Here is a 22433-nt window from a genome sequence, read left to right as displayed (position 1 = left end):
GGACAAAATCCACACTTACCCTTACAAGAATGGAAGAGAAGACAAGGGATTGAAGGAGTCAATGTATCCTATCTCAGATTTGAAGTTCAGAAAAACTGTCTCCTCTTTCAGCCAAACTAATGGCAAAACTGTTATCAAAATGGGTCTTTGATTTAGAAGAAAACTCCATTAGAAGTGCCAATCTGAAATTTGGCAGAAATGCAACAACTAAATTGGGTTTTTTCCATTGCTGCTATGGGGGAACTACATGAATACATGCACCTCTGAAGTGTTAGGGGGCAAACAGCAATATGCCTGATATTGCTCTGTGGCAAGAAGCCACATCACTGAAAACCACACACAGAGGTTTCACTACTACATACTGAGTCAGTATGAGTCTTGACTATGGATCATGAAGTGGGGCACTCATTCTTCCTAATCACTTAAAGCCCTTCCATGTTCCTTTCCATTTCCCTTCTTTCAATCCAAGTGGCCCTGCATAGCAATTGCAGCACATAGAGAAGATGCCTGCTTTGATTCTTCAATCCTCTGAACATGGCCCCTCCTTCTCTCCTTCCTCCAGACACTTAAGATTGTGTTCAGTTGTTCTATTCCACTACTGTCTCCAAGGCTTACAGGAATTTAGGACAGCAGAAAGTAATCTATGTACTTGGAATCTGGCCAAAGATAAGAACTCAGCCTTCTTCAAATCCACAAGTCCCTGATTCTGTGTCATAACCAAAATACATGCTTGCTTAATTAACGCCAACTTCAAACTGCTCCAGATTCCAGTCTCACAACTAGATGGGATGCAGCTGGCAATAGCTGGTGCATCTGAGGGCTTAGTCTAGTCTAGTTGCTTCTGCTGTGTAAATCTGTGTCAAACTGTTTCATGGCAGACATTCCTCTGCTTGTGTTACCTACTGGCAGTCTCAAGGCCTGGTGGTGCCCGAGGATGATCAAATACTGCATCTTCACTGTTACGAGCTGTGGAGGAAGAGGGAATCTAAAGCACACTCTCTGCTTGGGATTTCTTTGTCTTTTAAAAAATTCACCAGTCTTGGCCTTTTTACTCCCATGCTTTCAGGCTTGAATCATCCTGTTTCCCTTCCTTGTATGTGTGGCAATTCTGTTCCGTTCACTGTGGGTCTTGCACTGGTTCTGAGAGCAATACTGTGAGATCCTTTGGGAGTTCTGACCCTTTACAGGAATTGCTGTCAACTACTCCTTAAGACACAGCATAGTCTGCCACATACTGTCTATCAAACACTTTGGGGAAAAACAGGCAGATGCTCTAACACGCAAATAGATTTGGGCAATAAATCCTACACTAACCACAGCACCTTGAATTTATTCTCATGGTATACCCCAAATAAAGTCTTGAGGGTTTGCCAAATGTGGGGCTAAGAGCTGATCTTATTGCCAGACTCCACACCCCAACTGACAATTCAAAGCATGTGTTTTTCTAACCCCTTTATGCTTATGCTGTGCATCTACATAGCTCCTACACTTTGGAAGTACATCTCACAAAACAGTCCCCCTCGGTACTGCATAAATTCTGTAATAGAATAGTCAATATCTAAAATGTATGTACTTGCTAGGGATCACAGAGAGATCTAAGTCTCTTCAAATCAAATAGGTGAATAAACAATTCTACATTAAGGCGTTCTGCAAAAACTGACACTTGTGAGTAGAAGAAAATTTGCATATTTGAATCTGTCCTATGGAAGTCCCACTTCACTACACATTTCCCATTACTTCCTCCAGAAAACTCTGGGCAGGGGGCTGATAGATGCCTACAGATACAATGATAACTAAAATAAGCAAATATTGCTGCTTAACAGAGGAAGAGAGCTCCAGTGTAGTAGAAGTCATGCTTCTTTTCCCTCTTTGCAAACTCACCTCACTGCTGAGAGCTGTAAACTTGCAGAGAGAAATTATGAGATTGTCAAACACATCACTAAGGCCATAGTGAGCAGAAATCATTGCACATTTCCTGAGAAAAGAAGAAAACAGAAAATAATGTACTAAGTCAGCACAGACAAGTCCATCTACAGGACAACAAATCTGAGACCCTCTCTGTTGACATTTTAGACCTTTCTCTCCACCCATTCATAATGAATACTTATGTATAGAAGTCCACGGTTATTGCTTAAATAAACTCAATCCTTATCCATAGATACTGATATTTGTCCATGCTGATTCAAGGACCAATTTAAAGGAGTGAGTCTAAACAGACAGATCACATGCACCTAAGCATTCTATCCAACATCCTGTCCTGACATAGGAGTTGCTGAGATTGGTGGTGTTGAAGTCCAATTTCCAAGATATCGTCGCTAAGGTAGTGTATTGACAAAGCTTTAAAACTATGATTAAAGCATCATTTGGCCTGCTCTAAGCATGACCGAAGATCATTCCAATAGAGTTGTTCACACATGGACAGTTTTTTGACTACTGGTCATCTGGGAAGGAAAAAAATAACCCCCCATCCCATTCAGCCACATCTATGGACTCATACACATGAAAAGTTTTGCTCCTACATGGAGATTCTGTCAGCATTACTGTACAAGTTGAGTGACTTTTCCCCCTCACTTCTAAACAGCCTAGCTGTGTGAATAGGTCCTTTAAAAAGTAACCAGGTTGGAGTTTAAAAATATGTACACTGGGCGCTTTTGTTTATTACAACAGCAGTCAAGCTAAACAGTGACTGACAAGCCAGAGAGGCCAAGATGGGATGAATTGATACAAATAACAGAACACTAGAGGATCACAAGTCATAAAAAAGTGCTTTTCAACTGCTAGGAAAAGCAACATTTGATTTTCACTGTGAAGTTTCTCTAGCAAACAAACAGGAGTCAATGGTCCCTTTTTTACCCTTCTGGGTCTTTATGAAGGTAAGAGTTACCTGAAACCAGAGATAGCTTTTTGGATTATTGTTTCCTCTAAGCTCTTGTCAAAAACATAAGAAAGTGCTGCAATGGTGGGCCCCCATGTCATGGTGAAGAGGTCATGGTCATAGCTTCCAGGAGGCACATGGAGAAATATTCCCTCGTCAGTGGCACCACGATGCAGCAGGACATTCCAGATATAGTTTTCCTTCACCAGACCCGTCTGTTCTTCTGGCATCACTATCTCATCATTCCTACAAGGTAGAAAAGCAGAAAGATTGAATTTTTCATTCTGAGCCAAACCTAACATTTACACAGTGCCTTTCATTACGTAGTCCCAGAGCTAAGCAATACCTGTTCTGGAATGATTTTGCCAGCTCCTGAAACATTCTGCTTTCCTAGGCCTCCCTGCTTCGCTTGCCCTTCTTAGATATACTGAATATAAAGTCTGGTGGTTCTCAGAATCACACAGCAGCAGCTGTGTAAGGTCAGTATTGAAGAAGCAGGTACCTACTGCTACAAGTGCAAAACACAACATATACTGCCATTAAATGATGGGAAATTCTGAACAGCACACTGGCAAAGCTTCAACCTCCATTCAACTCTCAACCTGTCAGAGTGCTCTCTTCATATCATTACTTTCAGTTGAAATTAAATAGTTACATTGCTGCAGTCACCAGTAGGCAAGAGTATCTTTACGTAAGAATAATGGAAATACTCATATTATGCCAAAATCAAATATTAGAAAGGAAAAGGGTATAAAATCAAAACAAGAAACCAAAAATGTGATGGGTGATTTATAACCAGGGTACCACAGCTCCTTACTCAAACTTGGATGAAGCTATACAGCAATAAAACAATTATGATTATTGCCAAGTACTGCTTGCAATCCTAGACTAAAACATATAAAGGCTAAATACATACTCTCTAGACTTGGGTATCAATGCACAAGACAAAATCCTCTGCAAATGACCTACTACGTGAACAAGAGCCTCCAAGCCACTAAGAATAGCAGATTACAGCCAATCTGAAGAGTTTTTTCTGCAACAATCAAAAAATAATATACTTCAATTGCCAAAGAGGCAATTCTCATGTGTTAACAACAACTCTAAAAACTGCTCCCTGATTTATGCATAAGAAAAAAGCTCTTCTCAGTTTCAGGTGCTGGCATATTTTGACAAGAGCTGTTATTACTGGGATAATATAGGAAACTAAGTTTGCAGTAAACAGTGCATTATTTTTAAAATTTCATATCTGACTGAAATTAACAGAAGCAAGTGAATGGGTTTACTTGGAAGGTTTCAGGAAATGAAAATGTGGTCAAAAGTGAAATGCTAAGACCCTGAAGAGATCACACACTACTTCATACAGATTGCAGTCTTATTTTTTTCCCCTAATAATACATATTAACAAATAGTTCCTCAATCTCAACTATGACATTGGGGCAATCTATCTGAGATGGAGCAACACTGAAATGATACATCAATTATTCTAATCACAGAACATACTGGAAAAATTGAAATATCTGGTAAAAGGGGGATAATGGGAAATAGACTGGGATAGAGTCACTGGGTAACAAAGATATGTGTATATGGTCAGTGTACTATTCAAACCATTAAGAACATCCTCAGGGGAGAGGGGCCAATCAAAACTAGAACTCTGTTTGAAAAGTAGAGCTACGTCTTGAAGAACTTCCAGATTTTCAGTAAGGCATCACCCCACGTTCCTGGAGAAGGCTCAAAAGGGAGGGTCAACCGAATCACACTGCCCTGCTTCCAGCACCAGGTACTGCCTACCACTGCAGATGGAATCAGCTGAGACTCAGTCATATCCTGTCTCCCCAGAGATGTAATCCCCAGTTTCAAATTAGCTGGGCCTGGATTTACTGATATACTGATTTTTGAGCTATTATTAAAGCTTCCCACCCAAAGCTAGCTTATGCACTAAAGGGACTCAGCCACCAGGAACTCTCCTCAAATACTGCTCTGTGTTCCAAGAGCGTCAGGAGTAGCAGAAGAGGCTGGTGCAGACAGCAGCTTTATCTGAAGAGCTCAAAAGCAAAATATATTAAACAGGGACCTGGACACACTGCGTCAGGGCACAAGTGCTGCCATGGCAATGAGATTGTCTCTTGAACCACATAAAAAGTTTCAAAAATGTCTAAAGGCCTGGTCTGGAGAACAGAGCCTTCTTAGATACAGCATTTCACATGTGCTGGTCTTGCTCAGCCATTATTTCCCATAATCATAAAAGTAAGATATTATTTAAATTTATTTTAAGAACTGAATTAAACTACCATGGCAAAAATCCAAGATACAAATCCAAATGCAATTGCTGTGACAGGCTTTTTTACTACAGCTCCACATGGAACTGGAATTTGGTCTGAGGCAAACAGGCACATGGTGGTGAGTCTCTCTCCATACTCTCCAGATATCTCACTGACCCGACAACTCTACTTTGCTCTCTGAATACATGGAGATGGCAGGTTGAGTCTTACTTGATGGCATGATACATGTCTTCCAGGATGTCCTGTTCAAAGTCTTTGCCTCCATTCACACCTTTCAGGTTCTTCCGAAACTCCTGAAAAAAGTTACACCAACATTAATTCCTAGTATCTCCAACTTTAACTGTTTGGCTAGGATCAGTACTTCACTTGTTTTTCATGGGGCCAGAAGGAGATTTTCCTGCATTCTTCAACACGCAGACTCAAAATTCAAAGGTAAGTGCAATTCTTAGTAGGAGTAGTGTGCACCATCTCCTGTCTATGCTCACAAGGAAAGAGCAGAGACACAAGACGCGCTTAGCTGAGGCTGGACATCAGAATGGCAGCCTGTACCACTGCACTGGCACTCACATGACTTGAACTCTCTAAAAACCCACAGCAGTACAACAATCTTCTCCATGTTACTATATCTGAAGATACAGATTGCTCACACACACACAAGCCTCCTGAAGAACTTGATAAGTTTTCTGGCAAGCTCCTATTTCTTCAGGCTGTCTCTTGCCTACAGCTACTCTCTCAAATTGTACTCAGCTGTGGCACTGCACTCCAGCTTGCTGTGTACATGAGTGAAGAAGGCCAAAAAAAATAGACAATGCCACTGAGATGAAAAGAGGTACTACACTGTTTTCAAAACCAGAGAAGACAGATGCCTGCACTGGAAACACCCACCTCCAGAGTCATTGGGACATTCTGCTTGCGGACATTGTGGTTGTGCTGGTCAGTGTTCAGCATAATAACTGCATAGGCCAGGGCAAAGCAGGCATCACTATTAGCAAACGGAGACCCATTTGATTTCTGAAAGGCAAATACATGCACAAATGAATCCTACAGGAACAGTGATAGTAGTGACCAAAACAGCCATTTTCCTAACCACAGTACTGAATCATCTCTGGGACAAACAAAAATCCCAGGTTCTGGCTCCAGCTTCTAAAAAGCAGCCTGGGAATCTATTTACCACTGCCAGCTCCTACAAAACAACAGCTGCTGCCTGCAGAGCACAGTTATATAGGCCATTTGATCTGACATGTCCATCATGGCAAGCAGATGGACAAGAAAGAAGGCAGTTTTGAGCTTTCTGCCACTAAGTACCCACCCTCCAATGTTCTGTGAAGGCTTCTAACAATCTCTGAATTACAGGTGCCTCTCCTGGTAATCTGAAGGCCTCTAGATAAAGTCGTAAAGCTTCATCCAGCCTTAAACCTTGGAAGCTGAAAGTCCTGCAAAAACAATGGAATTGCAATGAGAAGCTGAAACAGGATGGAAAAGGCAGGATAAACTTAATGACTACGATCTTGTTTGTTTAGACAGTAGAAAGGAGGGTGAGAAGAAATATGCCATGAACAGCCAAGAAACAATAAAAGAGAGTCAATAATCTTAGAGGTGATTATGTGTGTAATTATCTCTCCAGTCTTCATGGAGATGGACCCTGCTGAAAGGCACTCGAATATCATTCTTTTTATATATCTAAGGTCTTACCATATGCAAGAGATGCACAGAATGAAGGCAGGGAGTACAGAGAGAACCAAGTGATAGAAATCCAATACCTCCAGGAACTACCATTCTTCTGCATTTTTAATTACTAAACTTGCACTGTTTCCTGACTAAAGAGATACAGAAACATACTCACCCAACAAAGCTTTCCAGCAGGTCTATGTTCTTACGGTCACTCACAAACTCCCCAATCATCTTTTTGTCCAGGCGAGGATTTTCCCGTAACCACCTGGCCACTTCATTGTTGTCAATGGGAGTGGCAAGAAGGTTTTTCTCCTGCAGAAACTGTATCCCTTTCTTTGGCTTTTGGTTGAACTGCTCTGTGCCGGTTATCAGGAGCTGCAGGAGACATTCTGATAATTACAGCTTGAAGTGTATTTCTTACTATAGATTGTTCTTGGCATTTGAACCAAAAACAAAACAGAAGAAAGATCAACCTCAGCATGATCAAGTCTACTGTACTGTGTAATCCAGGAAAAAGGCCAATGAAGGACAGAAAAACTGCATTCATCATGAGGTTTTGCCATAAAATAGTACTGGACAGAGTAAGTGTGAGCTGCCATCTCTGAAAAGTTTTAATGTCCAACCAAGCAAAAAGCTCTGCTACTTCAAATGCCTCACCTGCTCTCATTTGTCAACAGAGCAGATGAAACCCAGGTATGTGGCAAGACCAGCCGTACCCAGTTACAACAGCAGCACTGCTGCTCTATTCCTATTCTGGGCCTTTGGCTCCAGGTTCTCAGAACTACCTCATCATTAGGAGACAGGCAGCAAGAATCCTCAGGATTTATTGAGCAAGTGTAAGGAAGCAATGCTGCAAAACTAAGAACTACCGAACATTCTCCTAGTGAGAGATGGCTCCAGGAACATCTGATATTCCAGCCTGAGAAGTTTATCTGCTCTGAGAAGAGCAGCTACATATTTGGTTCTGAAAGGAAGTGTTGGAATGCATGGAAGTCACCTAATCTGCCCTCCTAGAAAACTAGACTGCACCATAGTCACAGTGTAATAAAACAACTAAGAAAGGGTTAACTGAATGTTCTTGGTGGTGTTCAGAAAAACCAAAAGCACAAACAATGGTATGAACTTTACTAAGGAACCAGAATAAATGTCAGTTCCCTGTTAGCTCCTATCACGATCAACTGCTAGCAATGACCTAGTGAACTAAATTCGTGACCATCATGATTACTAGCTCCCCTGGGTTTCTCAGTACCTCAGAAGCCACCAGCCCTCTGGTCTCTGCTTTCCCTCCCTGTGTCAGCATCCTCAAAACTGCAGTGAAACAAAGGTCCTAAAATAGCATGGAGTGCACAAAGACTCAGTGAGGCCATAACAAAAGAATAACCATGCACTGCCCTGGTCAAACAGGCCTGAAGGGCCTGTATAACACTAGCAGCAATTTTATTTAGCTGTAAATCCTGAAACCTAAAACCAAGGATATTTTATAGACTGGTTGAATCCACAGACTTCTTAAAACCACTTGAAAGGAGACTGGACTGCTGGCAGTTTGCACTGTATTTACAATCACGTCAGTCTTGTGCTTCTGAGCTTCTGGTCACCTCCTCTGGAAACATCAAAGAAGACTTTCTGTTTGATGCACTATTTGTTTTCTGCCTTTATTTAGCATTTTTCTTCCTTCCAACTGTGGTAATACTTCAGAGGTTAAAGGAAATAGAACATGCTGGTGGCCAGGTCAGCATCAACATAACTAAAGCTGAGTGTTTGGTATGCCCTGTTTATGTGCTTAGGATGAAACCACCAGGAGATTTAGAGTTAGAAAACAATTTTCCTTGGGCAAACTCAGAGATTTATGAACATCTTCCTGCCCTCTACTCTTGATTTCATCTAAACTTGTTTTCTAGCAGAGCAAAGCCAGAGCATTACCAAAGGTTTTCAGCTAGAACAGAGGAAGCACTATGCAAGCTCCCTTCTCAACAATGGACTTTCAGAGTCCACCAAGCAAAGCTGCTATGAAAGCAAGATTTAAGGCAAAAAACTGGTGTTTCCTTTGAAGACTGTGCTGCAGATCACTTCCTCCCATTGTTCTTGTGGCTGGAGAAGCCAGTTACCATTACCCCACTGCAGCACTGTGTTGCAGGTAAAGAAAAATGTTTCCAAGTACTGTAGTGAACTTCCTAGAGAGAAACCAACGCTATGAATTACACTCAGGTCCAGAGACTGCCAGAGTGGATCACAAGGCACAGATTAGTATGGCAGCAGACAGAGATGTACTGTATTTTCTTCTATTTTTGATTAAGTAAGTTTAAACAAATATGACCATCAATCCCTTATAAAAATGTAAAATAAAACCATCTATGCTGGAGAGGGAAGCCAGAAGCTTTTGAGTCAGATACAAATAAATAACCCTTTCTCTTTAAACACCAGTGAATCCTTCAAAGACATTAATTTCTTTTCCACTATACCATCTCCTTACCCACAACTACTACAGCCACTCGTGTTTCATCCAGAACATGCATTATTTTCATACTGAAATTTAGTAATCTCTCAAATCTGAAATGAGCCTACTTCATGCATATGTTGTGCAAAGAGAACAAAATACATACAAAGAACACAGGTGAATGGAAAAATTCTCAAGAAACCCACAACAAAAAAACCCAAACAGTCCCAGGTAACCCCTGGGGACTTAAGATATATTCATCCACTGTCTCTGGAGGTGAAAGTGCAGGCCAGTACCAGGTATCTGACACAGGACAGCAGATAAATACAAAGCCATTAGCATGGAGTACTTTTATCAATACTGGGCCTAGACAAGACCTACTCAGGGAATGGAAAAGTTGTATAAAGTTTCAACTATAACTTGGATTAAGGAAGTTCAAGGAAACAGACTCTGAAAACAAAGAATGGCTTTACCACAATCAAGACAATCTTTTTGGTCATCCTTATGACAAAGCAAACATATGAATTACCAAACTAGAATAACAGATCAGTTAGTTTCTACTACAGGCCTCTTGGTATGCTCCCCATTTACATCTTTGACAAGAGTGGCAAAGGTGCCCTTTTTGATCAAAGTACCTGATTATCTTATAAACTAAAACCGAAATCCAGAGATTTTCCCACCCAGAAATCAGATGGACCTAGTTTACAAAATGTGCTACAAAATTTCCTCAACACCTCTTGCAACCTTCAGCATAACTAAAGCAGAACAGGTAATAATCACTGCTGTCCCTGCAGTGTAGCAGGATTTTCAGTGGCTGACTCTCTAATTCTGATCAGCAGAGACCAGAACTCAAAATTTCTGAGATATGACCAGTCATGCAAAGCCCATATGGGATGGGAAATGAGGAGAACACTCAAAGATCCACCTGTAGTACATTTCAAACCATACCTTCTTTTTGTTCTTAATCTGCATAAGTTCCTGAGGACTTGGAAGGATACAAGAAAATCGAGTAGGTTTCCTGGGGATGCTCTTCTCAGCTGGAATGACAAAGCATCATTACAGTCAAACCTGTAGCACTCAGGCATGAGAGTGTCCCATAATAACTTTCAGTCATGGAGTCTTTGCTGCAATATGCTGTCCTGCAAATGGCAGTCACACTTCAGTTTAATTACTACATTCCTCCCACCCACATCTCCTTCAGCATAATTGCATAGTAGCTTCTTGTCCCAGACAATTTCACACAGCCACAAGATTTAATTTTCTGGCTATTTTGGCTACCTACATTACTGATTCCCTGGAGAGCACCTAACTTCCTTCAGAACTCTAAGCACTGCTGTGAATTCATGCAGTTTTGACCCAAAGTGACCTACCAGATCTAATTCCACCCAGAAGAAATGTAACACCTAATAGGCATAAACAGCACACATATAATAAACATACATTCACCATATACCTCCTTCAAATTTTGAATGCAATACCTACAATGGTCCACACTCTAGCAGGACCTGTCAGCAAATGTCAGGATCATTCTTAGGATACAGACACCCAGGGTATTGTGTCAGGGTACTGCCAAGGCTGTTACCTGCTTCACTTCCTCCTTCCAATTCCATGCAGCTCTCCTTCATCTGGTCAGCCATAAGGCATCCACTGGTGGGAGGACATGCCCCAGCTGGCTCTGAGACTACACCGGAAGGTTTTCCCTCACTGAATACTTTCTCAGTGTCTGTAGAAGATAAAACAAACAAACAAGCAAATAAAAAACCCACCAAAAAATCCCAAACCAAACAACTACACGGAAACAAACCCATAAGCCAAGAAAAAAAGGTATCAACAGAGAAATAATGAACTGATCACTCTAAATTGAACTTGCTCATTCAATTGAATGTGCTTATTCAAAGGAGTTCCTTCTAGTAACCATGTTTTTGCAGCATCCACAGTATTTTGTCTACATGAATTCCATAGCATACTCTCATTCTGTTGTGATTGCCAGGCTTGACATGGCCTTTATATAAAGCTTCATGAGAGACAAATTTTAATATCTGCAAATTTTACAAACAGCAAGATTATTAACATTAGCGTGTAGTTACAAAACATGCAACAGGAAGACTGAAAACATGTATTTAAGGAGTTTACTATGTCAGCAACCAAAATGAGATCTCCAAGTTTAGCACAAGACTAAGCTTAATATTAAAACATCAAAGAAAAGGGTCTTACTATTGCTTGTTTCTTTGGTGCTGTTGATGGTTTCTGGGCTGGGTTTGACAACTTCCTTCTCTTGTTGATGTATGTTACTCAGCACTTTAGCCTGGCAGTGTGCCTCAGTGCTATCTATCACCGTCAGCAATGCTTCCAGAGACAGCAGATGGACAGTGTACAGCTGTCCAGAAACTGGAAAGGCATTCTAGGAAATAACATGCAAGTATTAGTCAACTTTCACATCTCTCTCACCATAACAGGGTAAGTAAATTTGCCCCCACAGCTTGGGGAAGGCAAAAAACTAGAACAGAATACCCTAAGCTTTCTAGCTTGTATTTAATAGTTTATTTGCTCTGGTATTATTAAAGCATCATGACTATTCTTTTTCTCTTCTGCTTCCAAGTGTTAAATGGCCTTCCTCATCTCTATAGCGCCCTCAACCCGGACCCTTTGACCGCTCCCCCCTTTTAAGTTCCGCCCTCGACTGCCCCTCCCTGACCCCGCCAGGGTTCAGCACCTTGGAGAGCAGCTTGGTGAGCTCCTCGAAGAGGTTGGCACAGTAATAGTCACAGTCATAGTTTATGTACAGCTCGGTCACAAAACTGGGAATCCTGCACAGCTGCACAATGGCTTCCAAAGCCATCTCCTTCATTTCATAGGGCATCTTTGGGTTTTCCACAGTGATTATTTCCATCAGCTTCTTGATATACATCTGGCAGAAACACAGGGCAGCTCAGTTTAAGGAAAGAAAAAAAAGCAGGACAGTGAATAGCTTTGAGGACTGCAGAGGGAGATTTAAGCTTCACCTTCCCCCATAACATTCCTTCTTTTATGATGGCTCATTCTGAAGAAGGCTGTAAAAAGTTTTCCAATAGTTCTACCTTTTGGTGCACCTGGATCTGCAGTTCTAAAAAACAGTCTGAAGGCAGGGAGCATAGTACACCAGTCTCAAAGACATTTGATTTTCCAGCAGAAAAAGGCCTATACGGCCTACCCATAACACTGAGTCATTTATACAAACATAACTTGACACTTTGACTCTATTTTACTGTCCAGATATATGCATTTAACTGAAGGCTAAAGAGGCACCCAGTGATAGTCAAAAACTCACCTCTAGTTGGAATTTCAGATGCTCTCTCATGCTCTCAAAGAGAAGAAAGCACACCCTGAGGGAGGCTGCATACAGATTGAGCCTTTCAACACTCAGCAGCTGAACAAGAAACAATAAACCCCTTTAAGAATTACAAAGGCAAGTCATGTGCTGTAAGAAGCAGTACTATGGCACCTGCAACCAACCAAAGATCCCCACACTGCCGTCCATAGCAATATTTTAAAAAACAACCCCTTGTTCAACCTCCTGGTCCCTCTTTTTGCTAGTAAGGATGAATATACTTAATTCTCATCTGTGTGTAGTAATAATTTACCTACTAAAACTTGGTTCTTTTGCCAAGTCTACAGAGGCTCTTAGTGGTGAAGGAACATGTCTCTGAGATGACCCCTGAGTGCAATTAACAGCTTGATATCCCCCAAAGGTTCTGCCTACTATTAAGCTGGTAACTTGCATCCATAATTACCTCTAAACCAATTATATCAAAACAGTGTTATCCCACAGTGACAGTTCATTCAAATCACGCTCATCTTTCTTGGCCCATGCAGAAAATAGCATGACAACCTCTCTGGCCTTGCAACAGCACCATTGGTGCAATTCAAAACTCTCACTGCAGTGCAGGAGAGTTTGTCTGCAGACCTGCCAAAGCTCATAGTACTAAATTACAATACACGCTTCGATATAAATCTGTATCTGACTCCCCAGTGCCACATTCCATGTGAGCATAAGCCAGACTCACCTGAAACAGGTGCCGGCACAACTCCTCCTTCACGAGCCCCAGGAGGGACTGACAGTTGGCAATGGGGGCTGACTCCAGGGCAACAGTCAGCAGCTGCAGCCCCATGTGGATCATCACCTCAGAGTTGTGGCGGTCATGAGGGTTGGTGAGTGAGATGAGAAAGCGGAACAGTTCTCTAATACATGGCAATCCATATGGGACCAGAGCTGCTCCTAAAGAAAAAAGAGAGAAGAGCAATCTAAATTTTCTTTTTGCTTTTTTGTAGGTTCCTAGCAAGTGTTAAAAATTTAATTGTTACAAACCCGCTAAGGAATAGGAGCTTATCAGCCTCTTAGCAGGAAGTGATACAAAACAGTAGAAATAAGGCAGGACTTAAGCAGCATTGCCCACCTCTCACCTTCTTTTTGGGAAGACTGAGTAAAACGTACTCCCCGGGGATTTACATAGTCCATGTCATGAACCGAGGCAGAGTCAGAATGTTCTGCTACAGATGTGCACTCCTCTAGGACCTCAGGGATAGACTCGACAGAAGCTGACTGGACCTTCTCCTCCCTCAGAGTTTCATTCTTCATTGAAATGTCATTTGAGAATGAAAAAAGCAAAAGAAGAGTTAACAAGTGCCAGACAAGTGGAAAAAAAAAGTCTCATTTGTTGCTGTTAATCTGTAACTATTAAAACAACACAGGTCACTAATGGAAGAGTATCAGAAAAACAAAATTTAAGAGAAAAGATAGCCTCTACATAAGCTATATATAATTCTAGGTTGTGAGACTAAGGGCTTTACCTCAAAAATACTCCTATAACCTATCAGTTCTTACTGCCTCTGAGGTCGAAATTTTGCTCTTTTGTTTTCATTTTAAATGCTACACAACTTCAGCACGCTACTTCAGTTTAAGTCTTCCTTACCATTTAAAATATCTGCAGCTCTATGATCCTCTCAAGAGCATTACTGTTGTGGGGAGAAGTGATTATGCTGGGAGTTGGAACTTTTCTTTGCAAATTATATTCATGTACCTGGAGTTCAGGCTGATTTTGATTTTCAGTGACTTTGGCCTCATTTGAAGGTGTTCCTGCATTAAGTCCCAAAGAAGCGACTTGGTCCAAATCTGTCAGGTCTTCCTTGGATGTTGTCTGTGAGGACAACTCCAACCCACTGTCTGTAACAGGGCTGACCGCTGATGAAACATTTTCTGAGCTCCCAGAGGAGGTGGGAGAAGGAGCATCTATGAAAGCAACTCCGCTTGCTGAGGAGAAACAGAAACAAAATGATTAGTATTGCTCTGTCCCTCAACCACAAATTCATACATTAAACACAGAAAATTATTTCATTTCTACTTCACACAACAAACAGTCTCAGCAGCACACTACTATGAGAGAACACAGATAAACTAAGATCTCTCTTGCTATGTATTAATGAATTAAATAGGTAAACATTGGAGATACTAGCAGTTCTCCAAATTTGACACAATAGTTGGAGTCTGACTTAGCAAATTAGGTAACTTAAACAGGTTAGATAAAGGGTGCAGAGGATTTGTATTAAGAAGAAATCTGAAAAGAATCTAAAAGGTGGTGTACTTTACTCTTTAGTACAATGACACAACCACTTTAAATACTTTCATCAAGAATTAATCATTCCTTCAAAGTGACAATTTTGACTTGATTCTAAAGCAGGACCGCTTTCTTTAATTCTTCCTAAACAAATGAAATTACATCACTATTCAAATGGATCTGAAATATAAGCAGTGAAGAATTTTTACTATTTCTGAATATGACACAGTGCTCCAAGAATCTAAGTGTTCCTTACAGAATCACAGAATCAATTAGGTTGGAAAAGATCTCTGAGATCATTGAGTCCAACCTATGACCCAACACCACTATGTCAGTCAGACCATGGCAATGAGTGCAACATCCAGCCTTCCCTTAAACACCTTCAGGGACTGTGACTCTATCACCTCCCTGGGAAATCCATTTCAATGTTTAATCATCCTTTCTGTGAAGAAAATTCTTCCTAATGTCCAAGCTAAGCCTCCTCTGGAGCAGCTTAGGACCATGTCCCCTTGCCCTGACACTAGCTGCCCTTGGCTCTCCTCTTGTTTATGTTCCTGTTCTCAGTCTCTTCTGTCTATCTGCTGCATCCTCCAACTCCTCTGCACACATGGCTGTCCATAACCCCAGCCACTTCTCTAAGTGTCCCCTTCTCTTTTGTCCAAACTACCCCTATGAGGCATGCTAAAGGCACAGGAATGCTGTCAAATTATCGCCAGGACAACTTTCTCATGCCTTTCTCATCAACATGTATTCCATTTCCAGAAAACTCATTCTCCTGGACCTGAAAAGCTATATCTTTTATTGCTACAGTCACTGAGAACTAATACGAAAAGAATTGATGCAAAATAATATATAAGGAGAAATAAAATAAAGAGAGATGCAAAGAAGCTCTAACATGGATGATGCCTGGTCTCTTGACAAAGATTTCAACTTACCTGTGGTATTAGTGGCATTGCCTGGTGACTGTTCTGTCCCAGGAGAGACTTTAGTTACGTGTCGAGGAGGCCTAGGTGATCTCTTCTGCTTTTTCCATTTTGATGATTCACTCATTCCTCCAGCTCTCATTTTCAACTGAAAACCAATAATCATTAATATCAGTATTGCAAAACCACATAGCATAATGAATTACACAAGCCAACTCACACACAAAGGCTACCTCAAAAACTGTAAACTCAGGCAACAGCACTTAAATGTATCACACAAATCAATCAGCACCTCAAAATCATGCAAACTACCCCTTGATTCCCCACATATTAGCCAACACTCCACACCTAAATCAAGGGACAATTAACTGCAGTTACTCTGCTATAATATATACTTAACAGTTCAATTATCACAGCACTCCCTATTCCCTATCAATACCTCCGAACTTTAAATTAGGATTAAAAATTCTCTTCGACCTACACATCTCAAATCTCTTTGCTTTTATCAAAGCTCCTAGACTTCCACAGGGCATCAATTAAAGTATCTAAGCAAGCATTAGTTAGGTTTAACATGAAACTAAAATTTCACCATCTATATATCAAGCTGGGAATGAAGCGTGAGCATGCTGCAGCTCTGTAACTGTCAATTCACTCTTCATCTTTGTAGCAATGCCATGCTCACTTTCCTCCATGCTCACTATCAACAAGTATTTCTAACACTTTACTTGCTACTGGTGCATGTTACATTGCAAATACCACCCTAGTGATTTAGAAACAAGCCTCATTCTCCTTTCTCCTGCCTTCTGTCATTACTTCTCCTCAGATCTAAATCTAACCTTAAGTCTTGATATCCTTGTTGACCAAGATGCTACTTCTAGTTTGTGCACAGAACTTTGATTGGGAAAACAAGAACAAAAGCAGGAGCAGGGCAGACTCTGTGGCACTTGCTGCACAGAACTGCTATTTCAGGCATGCAGAAATGCTCCAGAACTTCCTAAAAACAGCATGATATTTAGTCACATAGCTAATGGCCCTGGCCAGCATGAAAATCAGTTTCTTACAATGTAAGTTTCTCCAAGCACAAGATTGCATCTACTCTTGTGTGTGGTAGCTGCAGTCAGCTTTTCTGATGTTGCCACCTCCTCAGTTTGAGTGCAAATTTAAGAACTGAACAGGTACCTTGTATGTCATGGAAACCGTTCAGCAAGTTTCAGTACCAGCCACTATTCAGCGTTCCTCTTTGTAAATTTATCACAGATAAGTTTTATTCTGGGCTGTAATATTCCTTAGTTCTTGTATCTCTAGCATCAGATTTAGCTTATGTAGAAGACAGCTATATTCTTTCGTCTCTCCCTTTTTCTGCAACTTACCTCCTTCCAGCTACTATTACCCTTAAATAATCAGGTTGCACTACTGTTTTTCCTTCTCTTTCCATTTTCCAGGTAGAATTCTAACTCCCTCTATATGGCTTCAGCCTGTACTTCTCCCCATTTAAACAAAGCTTGTGAAAATGTTATATCCCAGTGCAGCAAACCATTTGTGTAACTTTTCTTCACACCACAAGTTGTATTTGTTTGATGACTAATCCCCAGGTTTTAGCTGCGCTACAGTTTCCTTGAGTGTGTTAATTAATAGATTCAGAATCACTTTGCTCCTTGTTATTTCTTTCAAATATTGCAGCAAGGATCTTCTAAATCACAGCTTCTGGCAAATATGACAGACAAGCACACAGCTAAAAATAAAATTTTGCAGATTTCAGAATGTTTAACAATGCTTATGGATCACAATCCTTCCACATCAAAATTATCAGCTCTCTCATCTTTCCTATTTACTGCCTCATAGGACTATATAAAATATGTATTATCTTTAATTCTTGCCAATTTCTAAAATTTGAGCCTTAAATACTACCAATAGCTGCATTTATTAAAAGTTTCAGCGACAAATTAGATCAGATAGTTTTACCTACCAGCTATTATAGAAACAGCTGTATTTTTTTTTCTCCTTTTTCAGTAACTTATACAATAAGATTCAAAGACTTATGGTTCATTGTACTGAACTACTTTCATTAGGAAGGAAACCTGGAGCATTATGTGTTAAACCAAATAAAGTCCATTTCACACAATTTCAAAATACTTTGCTTCTAGCAAATAAATCCTCTTGTAATTATTTGCCAGGTTAAAAGTTACTTGCATCAGGATGCAAAATTGAATCAGCAAAATGGAGCTGAGATACTGATACAGGATAATCATATACCACTCCTTTTGCCCTCAGTCACGCTCCTGAGAAACATCCAACGTTTGAAACATTCTAACAATGCAACCTGACAATTTAATTACTATTTCTAATCTCCCCTTTCATACAACACCAAATACCACCTCAATTCAACACTAGCTCTTTCAAAAAAAACACTTCTCCTCAGGCACAAAATCTACCCTCTGCGATTGTCCTGTGTTTTCTTTTGACTTTCAAAATTCCATCTTGAGCGTCATAAGATACAGGCACATAAGTAATCATTTTGATGAACCTGTGCCATCTTTCAGAGACTGAGTCACAACAGCTTCATGGATGGGAAACAATGTAGTCAGGCAAGCAAGAAGACTTACTTGACTTTTAAAGATTCCGAAACATTTAATCAGACTATAAATCATTTAGACCAGAATATAAGTTTATTTGAGCTTTTTAGGGTGGGTTTGGGGTGGTTTTGGTTTTGTTTTTGGTTTTTTTGGCAGTGTTTTTTAGGATTTTGGTTGGGGTGGTTTTTCTGGATTTCATTTTTTGTGGTTTTTGTTTTGGTTTTATTTTTTATGTTTTTTGGGGGTTGGAGGGATGGCGATTTGGGGGGAGGGGGGGGGTTGTGTTTTGTTTGGTTGGTTTTGGTTTTTTAGGGGGGTGTTTTGGTGGAGGGGGAGGTTTTTCTGTTTGGTTTTCTTTGCAGAGAGTGGAGGGGTGGGTGGGGTGAGATGAGACTACCCAGTAGGTCTTTTCCATCTCATACCATCCAATCTCCACATTCTACACAAACAGGTGTCATTTTATTAGAATTATCCAGCAGGACTACATAAAACTATTTCCCATATAATTTTATCCTCCCTTTTCTTTTGCTATCTCCTTTTGCTTCAATTAAGCAAACTATTGCACAGCCTTAAAAATTTGCAGAAGCAAAGAGAAATGCTTAATAAAAATGTTTCACCAGTGTCAAGAGGCTAAACACTGTTTTAATAAACAAACACTGAATTTGGGAATTCTAAAACAATACATGTATCAAAGGACAGCAAAGTAACATCATGCCTTCTGGATTTCCTTTGAATTAAAAGGTAACAACCTCATGACTCCTTGCTTTTAATGTTAGTGTAAAAAACGTAAAAACACTTGTACAGTTTGCTTTCGACTAAAGGAACTATTTCTAAATCTTGTTTTTGCCTTCAATTCCAAGGCATTTCCTAGTTTCTCTAGAAAGCTTCATTGTATGTTAACACACTGATATTTTAAACCTAACGTTGCCTTTTTGACTAAATGCAGCAGCTAAATGGCATTTAATAGATCATTAACATATCCTGAATCTTACATATTATCTAAAATTCCCCTTCCCTCTTCCATGCTCAGTGATGTTACAGTTACATTAGTTTTCTAATCATCAACATCCTTGAGACTATATTAAGCTTGTATTTTTGATGGTAAAAACCATTTAATTTTAGTATTAAAAAAATATTCTTTAGAAATGAGAGAGGGGGCTCAGAGGTACTGTTTGTCCACCTGGGAATTCTGTACAGATTCAATTACATTTATCTGAGTTACCTTTGCATAGAAAAAGTCCACAAAATTATACAAGAAAAAAACTACAAGACTTCAAGTGCTTCCTTTGATAGATGAGGTTTTATGAATAAAACCCTAGCTAAGGTCTAGGAGGGTGAAGAAAAATGTAATACTACAAGATTTTTTTTAAAGGGTCCATAAGATCTCGTTTTTCTACAAACCACCTTACCTGTACTCGTTTGTTTTTCCATAAGATACTGTAAGCCTCAAGAGAAAAGGGCAGGGGCCAATGATTAGTAATTAAAGCGATGATACTAAAACACGAGCTCATTGTAGATGCAGCATGGAACTGGTCAGCACACCAAGTAGCGTTCAAGACACAAAAGCATGCAGAGAGAACGCGGTCCACGATCCGAGTCCTGGAGACACCGAGGCAATCCAGTCATCTCATTTACCTACCTGCCTGTACTGCAACAACTGATGAGGGTTATTTGGTGAAATGCATTTATGCATCTTTGGCAACTATGAACAAAATCCACCCCAAAAATCTGTGAAAATTCAGATTTATCTTCCTCCTAACTCCCACTCCAGCAGAACCAAATGCTTACTTAGAACACTTTCTACTGCAAAGGGAAACATTTCTTAGTCTTTTGTTCTGTGTACCTCTGCATAAATCTGCAAGTCTTGAGCCACTGCCTTTCAAACTATCCTCTTTGTATAATTATTTTATCTTAGACACAGGACGAAAGAGTGGCGTTTCTAAATGTTCTGTCCAGCTCTGGACTAAGTAACATCAATGGCAGACAAAAAAATAAAGCTACAGTAAGTTTATGAACCAACATGGAAAACTGAGAACAGTCCTGTCTAAGTTAATTTTTCAGGGTTACTATGATTGATCCAAACCAAATAATCTGCATGCCTACAGTATTTCTTCAGAAGTATTTTCTAGGGGAATTAGCAGGGAGAAACATGTTTCATAAATAATTTTGGCCCCACTGATTCCCCATTAGAATATACTGTGCTAGACACATACTTAATTTCAGTAGAAACATGACAAAGATGTTGAAAATATACCACAGTCTTCTTCAAAAAAAAACTTCAGAAAGCATTGAAATCTGTGGCCCTTTATCAAGTAATAAAGCTCAGAGATTCACCTTGACTACAAAAATTTTAAGGCATGCTGGATCAAAAGACTCCTCAGATAGATGGAGGAGCTATGTTTATAATTAAGATCAACAGGCAAGACACACAACACTTCAGAGACAAATCTACACTTTTTACATTTCTTTTTGGGTTTTCACTGTCAAATCTTACCCATGCCCTCCCACTCTCTTCCTCCAGAGGATGCTGTGATGGTGTCTTAGGTGAAACTCACCAAGACACTCAATACTGCAGTAAAACAAGGGTCTCTCCCTCCCAAGCCTGCCCCAGCTGCAGCCACAACACTGCAAAGCGACCACGGCATGCACTGTCTCCAAAAGCCATGCTGTGTCAAATGAGTGGAGGGAGATTTGCTGCACACAACGTAACTATCTCTCAGGTGGTGTTTACAAGAGAAGGAAGAGGGGAGTAAGGTAAGAAGGGAGAAGGGAGAGAGAGACCTTCAGGTTCTTAAAGATCAATACCCTCTCTAATTGGTTCAGGGCTTTGGGCTGTTCCCCACTACTTAGCTCCAGTTTGTTGAGGAGACCTGAAGAAATCTGTGAAAGATAGGCAAATGCATGGTTTAAACAAAGCAAAATAAACCCAAAGAGAAGAATAACCTGGCAGAGTGCAAGGCTGCAGGGCACACTCCTGGCATGCACAGCAGAGACAGTACAGGGTAACTGCACAGATCGGACACAGGACAGAGCATCACTTAACCGAGCTGGGAGCAGCCATCACTTGGTAAGGGCAGCCTTCCTAAATTCAGTCACCCTCACTTTACACCTTCTGTACACAGACCATGACAAAGCCTCACACCTGCCATACATTAGCCTGATCTCTTTTAGCTTTCCATACGCCAGCCTACCATCATCACAAATCCTGTGACGTCTCCCACAGCAAGGGAAACAAGCAATCATTAGTTTACTATACCAAAAATAAAGCCCTTAGCTTTACTAGGTTTCAGATTCCTACAACCAAGCATTCAGTCTCCCAAAACCCTGCTATACTGGCTTTGAAATGTATGCTTACCCTATGCTGTCCCTTTTCTCAACTCATTGAAATAAAAATAGAGTGGAAGGTATAAACTGTATATTCAGTGTTAAGTTGAAAGGTGGTTATTTCTTCTCTAGCACTTCTCCCCATCCTGTTGCTCTTGACAGCAGATTCTATTACCTTTATTGACATTCTTCATATGGAATATAAAGAATATAGAAGTATATATGCAGTTCCTCAATAGGACCTCTCTTTTATAAGAAATCAACACATTAATAATCATACAATGTCACATCATGGTATTTGAAATACTGAATCCAGCTGCTAAAAACCTCACTGTATTGATCAAGATGGTGGCATTGAACAAATCCAGAACTTCCATGCTCAGAAAACTGTACATTTAAGGAAAGGGAGATAAAGAAAAGTCTACTTTGATTTGGCTGCTAATAGAGATGGCATTGATCATGTGAACTAAGGTGTTCACCACAGAATGATGTCCCTTCTAGAAGTCACCAAAGCTTTTTCTACAAAAGCCAATTTCATGCTTTCCTGCTGTTTCACCAGCCTCAAAAAGTTTCACTTCTACACAGGAGGAAATGGACAAAAATATATCCCAAGAGCTCAGTATTACACTTGTAGTGAATGAAGAATGATGAAAAAGAAGCTGGAGAAAGAGCAGAAGACAGCAAATAACCAGACAATGACACCATCAGGTCCCAGAACTTGCTGGGGTTTTCTAGCCCACAGCAGCTGATGGCTGTTCCCAGA

General features: G+C 40.4%; 1 protein-coding gene across 2 annotated transcripts in view; it reads right to left on the bottom strand.

Moving 5' to 3' along the window:
• The window catches only part of GBF1 (golgi brefeldin A resistant guanine nucleotide exchange factor 1), a 98606-nt gene that overhangs the window by 12225 nt on the left and 63948 nt on the right, over positions 1-22433 (bottom strand). For both annotated transcript variants that reach the window (XM_083866070.1, XM_083866071.1), the window contains exons 9-23: positions 15786-15921; positions 14317-14546; positions 13700-13868; positions 13303-13514; positions 12567-12665; positions 11973-12167; positions 11474-11660; positions 10842-10982; positions 10208-10296; positions 6998-7200; positions 6464-6587; positions 6040-6165; positions 5365-5447; positions 2885-3121; positions 1882-1975 (exon numbers count right to left, since the gene is read on the bottom strand). In XM_083866070.1, the coding sequence (XP_083722196.1) occupies positions 1882-1975; positions 2885-3121; positions 5365-5447; positions 6040-6165; positions 6464-6587; positions 6998-7200; positions 10208-10296; positions 10842-10982; positions 11474-11660; positions 11973-12167; positions 12567-12665; positions 13303-13514; positions 13700-13868; positions 14317-14546; positions 15786-15921 (2325 nt within the window). The remainder of the gene's footprint in view (positions 1-1881; positions 1976-2884; positions 3122-5364; positions 5448-6039; positions 6166-6463; positions 6588-6997; positions 7201-10207; positions 10297-10841; positions 10983-11473; positions 11661-11972; positions 12168-12566; positions 12666-13302; positions 13515-13699; positions 13869-14316; positions 14547-15785; positions 15922-22433) is intronic.

The sequence above is a fragment of the Zosterops lateralis genome, assembly GCF_965231275.1.
Source record: "Zosterops lateralis genome assembly, chromosome: 8".
NCBI lineage: Eukaryota > Metazoa > Chordata > Aves > Passeriformes > Zosteropidae > Zosterops > Zosterops lateralis.
The sequence above is the reverse complement of the archived record's forward strand: the minus strand, read 5'-3'. Positions and strand labels throughout refer to the sequence as shown.